This window comes from Monodelphis domestica, chromosome 4 (assembly GCF_027887165.1).
Source record: "Monodelphis domestica isolate mMonDom1 chromosome 4, mMonDom1.pri, whole genome shotgun sequence".
In the NCBI taxonomy this organism is placed as follows: Eukaryota; Metazoa; Chordata; class Mammalia; order Didelphimorphia; family Didelphidae; genus Monodelphis; species Monodelphis domestica.
Genome location: NC_077230.1, coordinates 155,302,673 through 155,314,929, shown reverse-complemented (window position 1 = coordinate 155,314,929; position 12,257 = coordinate 155,302,673). Strand labels below are relative to the sequence as shown.

Genomic DNA, 12,257 nt, shown 5'->3' with positions numbered 1-12,257 from the left:
TATGCTTTAAAATGCCTTCATAATCATTTGAGTTCATTTGAAACTCAGTAATTCTAGGAGTAAACAAGTAAGTACTAACATCAACTTTTTTTAGCCTATATCTGTAAGTTTGTCAGTGTGGGGATATCTCCAGCCTGTAGCATGACAATCTATCTATAACTTACAGCAGCATTATTGTCCAGGGCAGCGAGTGTAATTAAGTAACTTGCCCAACATCACTGAGCTAGAATGTGTCAGAGGCAGAATTTGAACCCATGTTTTCCTGACTCCAAAAGCAGTCCTCTCTAATATGCCAACATAGCTCTCACATCCCTATTTACTGTTGATAAAGTTGTCATTTGCAAAAAGGTTACATCAAATTAATAGCAGTTAGGAAATCAGAACCGGAGTTTCTTGACTCTTGCTTAGATACTGGCCTCTTTTCTCTTTCCTAAAGTGATATAAAAACCTTCAATCACTTTTTTCTAGTGGAAGTTATTAGATCATCTCATAGCTTGTCTATATTCACAGATTACAGTTTTTAATGATATTATCACAGGAGTTCACTAACTCAATTTAACAGATATGTATTAAAAGCCTGAGGGAAGCTGGATGGTTCAGTGGATGGAGAGCTAGATCTAGAAGAAGGTCCTGGATTCAAATTTGACCTCAGATACTTCCTAGCTTCAAGAATTCAACTCTAAGACAGCAGATAATGTTGGAAAAAAGGGGTGAAGGGGTTCTGCTATGTACCATGTTAGATGCTAAAAGGGTTAAAAATGATGATGATGGCTAACATTTATATAGCACTTTAAGGTTTGCAAAGTATTTTATCCAAAATCTCATTTGATCTAAGATGCAGAAAGAAGGTAGGGGAGGAATACAAATAATTATAACACAAGGAATGATATGGTAAATGCCATAGGAGAAGGAACAAATGAAATCTGTTATTTGAAAGGAGAAAGAGCTCCCCTTCAGTAGGCATGGATGAGGAAATGCTTCCTAGAAGCAGCAGCATTTGATCTGGCTTTTGAAAGACAAGTGGAAAAAATAATAAATAGATCTCATTTGGAAGGCTTTTAGATAACATTTTATATTCCCTAACATATTATACTTATATCTCCCAGGGAAAGATAGCTCTGCTTGATACTATCTAGAAAGATCAAAATTGGATGAAGTGAGATGCCACTCTCTTCCAGGGTATGCCTCATCCAAAAAATCAGCAAGCATAAGCTGATGGTTCAATGAGTCCCTGCCAATCCATCTGCTAAACAGACTTCATGGCAGTTGCTTTCCTTGGAAGGTGTTGAAAGGGAGTAATTTCAGAGAGGAAAACTCAACAAATGTTCAAACTTGACCTTCCTTGTTCCTTTCACAAGTAATCAGTATCTGGAGTTTAGGTGTCTGAATGACAAACCCAATGCCGAGAGATTTCTCATCACTTTCATTTAGAAGATTCATCCCAGAAAGGACAGGGAAGTTTCCCAAACAAGGTTCTTTGACATTGTCATTGCAGAATAATCTTTAGACTAGGACACTGTACTAGTTTCATAGTGAAAGTTGCAAATGAAATAAAACCCATTATAAATTGCTTATTGTGTCTTCTAAGATCTTAGGTAAAAAAAAAATCAAAAAACATTTTATTTAGGTCATCAACAAAATCAACTTTAAAAAAAAATCCTTAACAACCTTAGACACAGTTCTAACTTAAGCCTTGTTGATTAAAGGCTTTGTGTCCTGTGTCCTGTGTCTTAGTTTCCTGAACCCTTAGTTTCTCAAAGGGCAAATCATAGGATTCCTAGGCCTCCTCCAAGATGTCTTTTCTTTAGCAATCTAAGATTGACAACCTCAATTTACTATTAGCAGGTTAAAGATAAAAATTAAAAAGGAAGCCTGGTATATTTCATTGAAAATAAAAGCAGTTCTCATTATCCAACATTAGAAAGCCAATTCCCTAAGCTATCTTGTACCTCTTAACCTATAATTTTAGATCTGCTTGCATGAGCTGCTGCTCTACTTTTTGTGCTATAAGAATGGAGACATAAAAACAAATGATCCTTCTTTCTGAAACTCAGAAAGGACAGAATATTTGGAGATGGCTCTTTCTGGACAAAGACTTTGAGGACTGCATTGAGTAGAGATGCACTGAGTGAACAAAGTGACAAACAGTGCCCAGGCTCAGTAAAAAGTGCCCAATATATGCAGAAAGGAAAGTTAAGCATTTGTCTTTTCAGTCACATTGCCATAATTAGATATGTGTTACCACCTTTAATAGCCTACTTAAAAATATAGAATAGCGTTATCACTTCATAGCACTGAAAGAAATATATTTGATGCCTAACAATGATAATAGCTAATATTTATTTAATGCTTTAAAGTTTGCAAGCACTTTATATAGTATCGCATTTGATACTCCCAACAACCTTGTGATATAATTGATAGTATTAGATAGCCATTATTTACATTTTACAGATGCCTGTAAAGTCAGACTGTCATGTGTAAAAGAGGAGGAAAAAGGAAGAGAGAACTCTTCTCTCTTACTAATGGAAAGGGGAGAACAGAAATTAATTCACTGGATGGAATTCTCAAACCTTACACATGTAAAGTCATATACAATCTATTTTTTTTAAACTAGGGACACTGGAGAATATGGACAGTACTAATATTTTAGGTCCAAATTTAGGTCCAAATCACACTTAAAATAAAGTTGAGGAGAGTTGAGTGAAAATGGTGACTTCCTTCTCTAGCCCATTAATCTTTAAAATTTTTACCTTTACTTGAACTCTTGTCCTTTACCTTAAAAAACCAGTAATAGTAGTCCATTTATAAGAAGTTCCTTACAAATTTGGCCTTCCCATAAAGTTCACTGCTCTTAATTTGAGTATACTCTTCACTCTACTTCTCCTTCCACCATACCATCCAATTCAAAATACATTAATTCAATTAATACATACAATCATAATATCATTCTCTGAGGAAGGCTGGTGGATTATTCACTGAGATCTCATTCTCTTTTATTATTTGATAACATTAACTGCATCTAACCAGAAATACCCTATATATTTGTCATCTTGTTTTTTATTCTCCCTTCTCCAAGACGGCAAATACTCCAAAGCCCAGAGGAAAAAGGGAACTCTTTTCTATGGCAGGATTGCCTCAAGTGCTGATGTGACCCAATTTTACAAAGGTTTTACTGTAGATTTTTGTACAGTATTACAAGCTTGTTTTTTGCATCACAGGTTTTTGTTAAGTTTTATTAACATTTAACATGGATGCTAAAAAAGTTATGCTGATACGCCAATACAATCCCTTGGCAGTCTCTCTACAAAGATTCCATCTGAGCCTTTGTCCTCCCAATTTGATGCCAAAGATTAAAATAGTATAACTGAGCTGTTCTCAAACATTTGCCTTTGCAGAGTATATGGGGTCATACATAGAATTTTCAAAAAAAAAAACAATCACTGGGAGGAAAACTATTGTACTTGGGACCTCCCTCAGTGTCTTTAGAGCTCTAAGTGCTGCCTCCTCTCATGCTATTTTCTCAGAAAGCAGTCTGCCAGATTTGCTTAGACCATTAAGCATGACTCCAGTGGTCCAAGTACATCTCTACAAGAGGCCCCACAAACCAAGACTTCTGAAAGTTTTGTTTTCCTCCTAACAAGAGGGTCAGATTGGCTGTATTTTACTTTAGAGGCTAAAGATGTTATAAACAACTAAGAAAGAAAATGTATCCAGCGACTGTGCATGACACATTGTACAGTAAAAGTAGTCACAGCAAATAACTATGCCCTGAGGCACTTTGAACATAAAAAATGAGTGATCACATGCAGAATTTCTGACTGTTAGAGATAAAATTAGCAAAAAACCACTACTTGACCAACGGTCATTTTCTTTCTTTTTTTTTTTTTATAAATGGTCTTTAATCAAGGTAGAAAGATTATTCTGGGAAGTCACACAGAACCTCAGTCCTGGGACTTCCTGGTCATTTGTTTCCTTAAGATTAATCCATGCCATATGTTATTAATCAACAGAAATGCTGAAGGCTCATATAAAAAAATAGCTGTCCAGTTGAGCCAACCTTAATTAAATTGTTGTTATTATTATGACTGCTACATTCACTGATTTGCCTGTCACTGCTCCTTCAACCACAAACATCCACACACACCCACATGAACCCACAGTGGGGATGGGCAGACTAGATAAGACCAAGAGGTGATATAGGGACCACATATTTGTTCAAGAAAAAAGTTGTCTACAAAGAACATGCTTCTCTCCCAAAAGGCAGGTCAAGAATGTGTCTAGGCTTCCCAGAGAGGTAATTAAGCCTTTGCTGTTTCATTTCCAAGTATCCCATCTTATACAACTGTGTGAGCAGCTGCAGGAAATCACAGAAGGTAGGAGGCAAGACAGAGGCAAAGTAGTCTGCTTTCTCACGGACTCATTACAGTTTCTAGGTAGTGTTAAACAGCATTCTCCTGTGTGGCTGTACATGCAAGGCAGAGGAAAGCTACAGTTCAGAATGCTGATCCCCATAGCAAATGGTACCCTTTCGAATGGCCAGTGGAATGGGACTAGAAGGTCACAGGCAACCAAGTCCAGAACATGGCAATCCCACACCCCAGAAAATGCGGTTTTATCTCCAGTGGTTTCTCTCAAATCTTTCTCCACAGCAGATACTTCTTTTCCCCCAGTTGTCTGAGGTAAAACAGCAAATCAATCTATCACCTGCCTTTGGCCAAGTTTTTCTCAAAAGCTAGATTCTCTGTAGTTTAAAATTTTCCAAATAAGTAAGATGGCAGAAGCAAAAAGAGAGCACCTAGAGTTGAAAGGAAAACCTGCTTGTACCCTCTACCCTCTTTAGCCCCTCCCCAAAAGACCTGGATGTCTTTGAAGCACCTGACTGCTTCAAGTACTTGGGGTCAGTTCATCTCTAGATCTCTGAATGGAAAGAAGGAAAGTGTTGCCATAATCTGTTCTCTCCTAGGCCTATAGCAGGAGAAACTGATGCCAATAAGCAAAAGAGAAGGAAAGCCCTTTGCCAAAGAGAGGAAAGATTCCAAGATGCTAGACAGCTGAGGAAAAGAGTTAGAAAGAAAAGGAGTTGAAAGGGAATGATGAGAGGGGGAGGGGACAGGCTGCCTACAGAGTTAAGACACAGAGTAACCTGAAGCAGCTTCCCCCAAAACTACACATTTTTTGAACTCCGAAAACTTAAAACCAAAAAATGTCCATTCAAAGAAAAGCTTCTCCCTCATCATTTGTTCCTTATTTCGGGTCAGCCACTCCTAACTTTCAGAGGGACTGTGCTTAAGATTTGTCCCTTTCGTTTTCCATTTGGCAAACGAGATGCAGACCACTCTTCCTCCGAGATGAGGAGAACGAGCGGCAGGGGGCTTGGCCACAGCTGCGGAAAGGCCGAGTCGGAATAACTTTGCTTCTCCCGGGTGGCCCCCCATCCGCGTTTCCACAGCCACATGGGCCGCATCTTCCCCACTACAAAGCCAGACAGCCCAGCGGGCTTGGGCGGGGACCCTTTCGGCCAGGGCAAAGTGGTTGATGGTACAGACAGTGGCATTTGTGGGTGCTGTCTGGGTTTTGCGGCTGTTTAAAAAGAAAAAGAGCTCCAAAGGACAACGGCGCCCCCCCTTCTCCTTATGCCAGTGGGCCCCTATCCGACACACACACACAGAGGCGCACGATCCGCAAGCTGCCTCCCTTTCTTCAGACAATGGGGGGAAAAGAGGCTCTCAGGAGTGAGACCAAGAGAAAAGCGCCCGGGACTACGAAGCCCTGGCAGTGCCACCCTGACCCATCCCTAGGGGGTCTCGGTCCACGGGGAGATGGGTCTGGGTCCAGGGGCGGGGAAGGAGGAGTAAGGGAAGAGATGGTAAGATATCAGGGAAGGTAGAAGCCAAGGAATCTCCCCCTGGCTTCTGTCCATTCCCCCAGCCCCCAATTTTTTTTTCCAAAGGAAAGAGGAGGAAAGAAGGGGGCAGTACTGAAGGCGAAGAGGAAAGGGCTCTGCTTCACCAGAGGGGTAAATGGGCATTGTTAAGTGTATAACACATCCGGCCAGCTCTCTGACTTACCAAGACCACCGCAAATCTCTCCTCCAGTTCACCTGGCTCAGGCATCGGCAGCTTCAGAGGCATATTGTGCGCCCTGAAATCAGTCTGCTGAGAATCCATGCTCCCTGCATTCCCCATGGTGAGTCGCTTTTCGGAGATGGGGGAAGATTTCTCCTGCAGCCCCTCTTCTTGTCCGTGGATGAGATCAGAAATGCTCCGCACGAGCCCTCACTCTCTCGCTTCTCCTTCTTTCTCTCCCTATCCCCGTTATCCTCCCTCCTCCGCACCTCCCTATCCCACCTCCTCCGTAGCCCACCCCCAGATATCCTCTAGCTTCAAGCCCACCCTCTGCCCGCCCGAGAGAGGAGAGAGGCGAACGTGCTGGTCGAAGAGCGAGGTCTCCCTCTAGCAGCGCTCAAAGTGGAGCCAGCCTCCTTCCACCTTCATGCTTTCGCCTTTGGTTCTCCCTCCTCCCATGCACAACCTGGACCTCTTTTCTTCGGGAGGTGTCGTTAAGGCGCCTGGATCCTCTCGGCATGGTGCACCATTCTCCACGCCCAAACCCTGCTAGCAAACCGCGGGAGCGGACACACGCATGGCCACGGGCGCGCGTGGTCCTCCGATTCCTTCACACACCCTCCCCACCTACTCCGACCCCAACTAATCAGTCCCCCGCTGCGGTTACTGCAGCCGCCGTTGACACATTCACATCCGAGCTCCCCGGGCCAAAGATTCCACAAAGATCCGCGAGCGACTGGGAAACCAGACAAATGCAGCAGCAGCAGCAGCAGCCGCGGCAGCACCTCGCTCCCAGCACAATGCCCCCTTTCTCCAAGGCCCTGCCCCCCAAATCACTAGACTCCGCCTTCTAGCCCCAGGGTACGCTGGGATTCGTAGTTCCGGCCAGCTATGGCGCCCGGTAACCACGCCCCCTGTCGGAGAGTCAACGCCTCCACATAGTCTGAATGAGCCCACCTCTGGAGAGTCAACTTGCACTAACTGCAGTTTCCCTTACAATCTCTTCTCGTAACAGAGGAAATGATTGTTACAACAGTCAAGGACATCTCCGCTGATGGCTGAAGCGTCTGGAGATCCTCACTGACAAAAAGAATTAAGTGCATTAGGCGGAGGCTGGACCAGATGATTTGGGAATGCAGTCTCCAGCTCTGTCTTTGTAGAATTGTAAGTGGCACCCTGAATGCGACTTTTATTCCAGGTGCTCCCTCAGGTATATTAAGGCACAGTCCCAGTTCTCTTATAATAACATTTTATAGGGCTTTCAAATGTGCCTTCTCAAAGATAATTAGCTACCTGTGCTCTCCTATGACCTGTATGTCCTATCACTCAATAATATGCCTGGAAATTTTAAAACTGACTATTAAAGGTCACAAACCTGTCAATGACACTATATAACAATATAATAATGATATTGGGCATTAAGTTTCTGGAAGCACTTTCCTCGCAACTATTTTGTGAAGTGGACGACGCTAGAAGTATTATCCCTGTTTTAGAGATAATGAAATCAAAGTTCAGAGACCTTAGGTGCTGAACATGAACCCCAGATCATCTCATCTAACTTCAAGGCCAGTCAGCTCTTTGCCTCACACACAGTTTTGATTTCACAATCTAAAAATAGGCAATACTGAGCCAGTGAAATGTGTTGAAGATTAGGGGTCAGCCTTATCAACAGTGATTAATCTGACTTTCCTCTGAAAAATTTTTACTGTATCCTTTTAGTTCGTTTTTTTTTCCTTTGTAGTCTTATCCTCAGTTGCTAGAATAGCACTTTACAGAGAATAGGTAGTTAAATGCTTTCTGAATCCTATTAAAGCATTGGCCCTATGGTTGAAAAGAGATTGTCCTTGGTAAAAATAAAAGTAGGACTTTAAATCTTACCATTCATTTACACTTCATTCTAAATAACTTTATTGAACCCTTTCTTGAAAGCAGATTTTGATCAAGAAGAGGCTTAGGGTCTTATTACTGAATATTATTATTATTACTATTATATTATTATATGAACTACATATTATTGTATGTATGTATGTATTGTATGAACATATTATTATATGAACTACAAATTCCTGATTCACTTTAAAAAGCAGTATTAACATTGTTTCCAATTAAAGGAAACCATAAATTTAGGATGGCAGGTGATGGAAGAAATAGATTTCTCATTTAAAGAACTGAGAGAAAGAAGAATAAGTAAAGTGAATTTTAAAATTAGGAACTTAGTTTAGACTGAATTAAACATTTTTTATTAAAAAAATGAACCTCAGATTTGGATCCTATCTCTAAACGCATGTGTCCTGTAACACATATTGCTATAGCTATAAGTTTTAGATATATACACAATGTCTGACTTGCAGAACAAGATTGCATTTGCCTAAGGGTTCATCCATCTCAGTGGAATGGTAGGAATGATTTTCAACAGTTGAGAAATCCTAGTTTGTTACATTTATGACTTCCTCCAGTCCTTTTTCTGGCAGTGACCAGGCCTTTTTTTCTCCCTTAAGTCTTATCACATTTAGTCTTTCACACAAGTTCACCAAGGACAAAGTGTGCAAATGCAGTTTTTTTTTTTCCAGTGGAAGTTTGATATGATTGAGAGGCTTGTAACCTTTAATAGTCAGTTTTTAAATTTATGGCTTATTAAACTAGAACATACAGAACATAGAAAAATTCAGATTGCTCTAACAGGAAGCATATTAAAGCTTACAAGAATTATAAAAATTGTGTGAATTCCTGAGATTATAATACAGTCAAATAGGTGGGAGAATATTTATACATACATAAATAAAATAATAAATAAAATATACTCAGATACAATATGGGGAGCAAAATGGGAAGAAGAAAAAATTACTTTCATTATATAGTTACATAGTAGCTTTCCCTCAACTAAAACCAAGCAACAAAGATCTTACAAAGTATTCTTTTCCTGAGCACTACAGTATAGCCATGTCTGCTATGTTGTAGATGATGTTACAAAATGAAGAAAAATAAGAAAATTTCCCAGAGGACCAGCTTTCTCAATAAGTTGTTCCTTGGACTGATTACCAGTGAAAATGAAATGCTGAATCATTTGTTTACCACCTCCCTAACCTCTAGCAAACTATGTCAGAGGAAGTCAGCTTGGAGACCCCACAAAATGGTATAGTTGCTTTCAAAGAAATTCTCCCTCATGCATAACAAAAGTTTCCACAAGAGTAGCCTCTAGAGGCATTTAGGCTCTAGTATGGTCTGTATCGGTTCAGTTTTTTACATAAGAAAATATTGTTCATCAATTATGAAGACTGAGCAACTTTCTAATGAGTCAAAGGAATGACCCTCTGAGGTTTTAATTTAATATATTTATACATGTATATCATTGACAAGAGTTGATAATGGATTTTAAGCTTGGCCCAGGATTGAGTAAAAAGAGAATATTGGATGTATTTGGGAAAGTATAAAGTGCTTTCAATGACTTCAAACTTCTCTTTGCTACAAAAATCCATCTTTTTACCACCAGTTTTGTTTATCAGGTAAAGCTACACATGGCAGCAAAATATGGGACCTCATGGATATGAGAAGAGTAACTAGCAATTTTTGCACTGGAGACAAGCATCAGGAAACATTTCCTCAAATGAACTTTGAAAGATAAATTTAATTTTGGATATGGTAAAACAGAGGGGCCAGACTGGGGAGAACTCCTGGGCTGTGATCACTGGGGCCAGAGGAAGAAGCCCATTAGTTTCCCATTTCAAACAATTATTTTTCCCCAAATTTAAATTTATTACTTTTTTCTGATAAACAAGTATTTTTCTTCTCTCACTCCCTTCTCTTAGTTAACTTAAAAAAAAAAAGAAAAGAAAACCCATAATAAATATGCATAGTCAAACAAAATTAATTTCCATATTGGTCTTATCCCATCCTACATTTTAAGTTCAGCAGCTCTTTGTCAGGAGGTGGAATATGATTTTTCTGTCTGGACTCATGGTTTATTTATAGATCAGAGTTTGAAAGTCTTTCAAAGTTGTTTTTCTTTATAATGCTATCATTGTTTTCCTGATTCTACTCATTTCATACTGCATTAGTTCAGACAAATCTTCCTGTTTCCTCTGAGTCTATCCATTTCATCATTTCTTATGGTGCAATAATATTCCATTACATTCATATACCATAATGTTTTAACTATTCCCCAATAGGCAGATATCTCTTAGTCTCTAGAATTTTGCTATTATGAAAAAGGCTATCATTTCCCTCTTCTTTGATGTCTTTAGGCATATATATTTAACTGAGATATCAAAATATCACTGCATCAAAAGTTATGAATAGTTCATTAACTATCCTTTCTAAATGCTAGATTTAGTTGTTTTTAAATGGTTAAAAGGTAGAAACACCTTCCAAATTGCTGCTTTCACATTCAGCCTATCTCTTTGATTTCCATAAGCAAGGTATTGTATTTTGCTAATAGTGATAGTGCTTAGAACACTTGATCACTTTCATTTATGATGTGGCTAAGAGCATTTATGAAAGGATCATAGACTCAAAGATTTTGAAGTACAAAGGATCTTAGAAATCATCTAATCAGATATTACTTAACTGACTAGGTTAAGGTCAAACAGGTAGTAAGGCACTATGTAATTAGAACCTGTTACCCTAAAAACTACAATTCCCAGCACCCTATTCACTTCCTGTCATTATGTGCTGACATAGACAGGATATAAATTGGGTGGAATTCTGCCTCTTTGGGTCTTTTTTCCTGTCTCGGCTTTTGGTGGAGGGGGGATTTTTGAGCAGGTAGAAAAACTTAGTCACATGGTTCTATTTTTGTCAGATAATAAACTTTATAAAAAACAATACTTGAAGTATTGAACATTAATTTAAATCTTATATTTATGGCAACCAGAAGTGGGGTTCAGAACCCCAAGTTCTCTATGAGTAGATTAGTTTAAAAAGAAACCACGTTTCTCCTGCTACAGCTTTTTGCCTCTCCTTCTCCCCCAACTCTCTTCAGAGCTGCCTCCTACTACTAACTCCTTGGGTGGTCGCTGCTGCTGCTGCTGGAGCCACTCTCCAGAGGCTTGGAAAGTATAAATCCCTCTTTCCCTTACATTGTCAACAGCTGAGTGTTTGCTTGCTACTTGACTTGGAAACCTAGGGGTGTTTCCCTTAGGCAATAATTAGCCTCCTAAAGAGCTTTTACCTGAGGAGAGCTTCCACACTATTAACTGGTGGCAGGAGTAGCAAGCTGCTCCCTGGTGTTTTACCCTTAGGGGGAATGGGAAGGAAGGTTACTCTTCCAAACAGGAAGTAGAATTGCAAGCATGGCTCACTCTATAAAAGAGCAATACATTACCTATCTCAAACAGCTCCCAATTTTAGGATGTCTTTTCCTCCTATTGTTCCTTGGTGTCCTTGCAATTTTGAGGAGAGATTCATCTCCCTATATCCCCTTGCCATTCTGGCCTGCCCAGTCTCTTCAATACATACAACATGAGATTCCTCCACACTATGTTCAACTCAGAATTCTCCCTCACTATGGGAGATCCTAGAGGTATGACAAAAGGAACCTAAATGGATAATGACCCTGAGGAAGGGAAGGAATCTTAAAGAGTCTGGAGATGTATTTTTTTTAAACCTTACCTTCCATCTTGGAATCAATACTGTGTATTGGTCCCAAGGCAGAAGAGTGGTAAGGGCTAGGCAATGGGGGTTAAATGACTTGCCCAGATTCACACAGATGGGAAGTGTCTGAGGCCAGATTTGAACCTTGGACCTCCTGTCTCTGGGCCTGGCTCTCAATCCACTGAGCTACCCAGCTGCCCCCACATTGGTGGATTTTTAAGCCTTTCCAGACTCCGTTGTTTTATGGAAGTCTCTGTATCAGAATTGGAAAAAAGACTTTTGAATTCAGTGCCTGTATCCTGTCACATATATTATATTTTCTAATTGCTTTTTTTAAGATTTAATTTTGTTTGTTAAGTTCTGTTACCCTATGTCACTTTAAGTTAAAGTGTTTTGACAATTAGCTAGATGTGCTGTTACATCGTCTGTATTTGTACCTCCTCATATGACTGGACTGAAGAAAATACCACTGAAAAAGTACAGGAAAATTTAATGATCAAAAAAATTTAAATTTATTTTAAAGGGCCTTCTGGAATAAAGTGCCTATTATATTCCCCACCTCTGCATTTGTAAAAATATAGTGAATGAGATATATAAATGTCT

General features: G+C 39.7%; 1 protein-coding gene across 6 annotated transcripts in view; it reads right to left on the bottom strand.

Annotated features, from left to right (window-relative positions):
* Positions 1 to 6,200, bottom strand: part of FMNL2 (formin like 2) — a 399,412-nt gene extending 393,212 nt beyond the window's left edge. For all 6 annotated transcript variants that reach the window (XR_001629939.2, XM_007494168.3, XM_007494164.3 and 3 more), the window contains exon 1: positions 6,069 to 6,200. Coding sequence is in view for 5 of the 6 variants with exons in the window: in XM_007494168.3 (XP_007494230.2) it covers positions 6,069 to 6,185 (117 nt within the window). In the remaining variant the exon portion in view is untranslated. The remainder of the gene's footprint in view (positions 1 to 6,068) is intronic.
* Between the last annotated feature and the right edge of the window lie 6,057 nt (positions 6,201 to 12,257).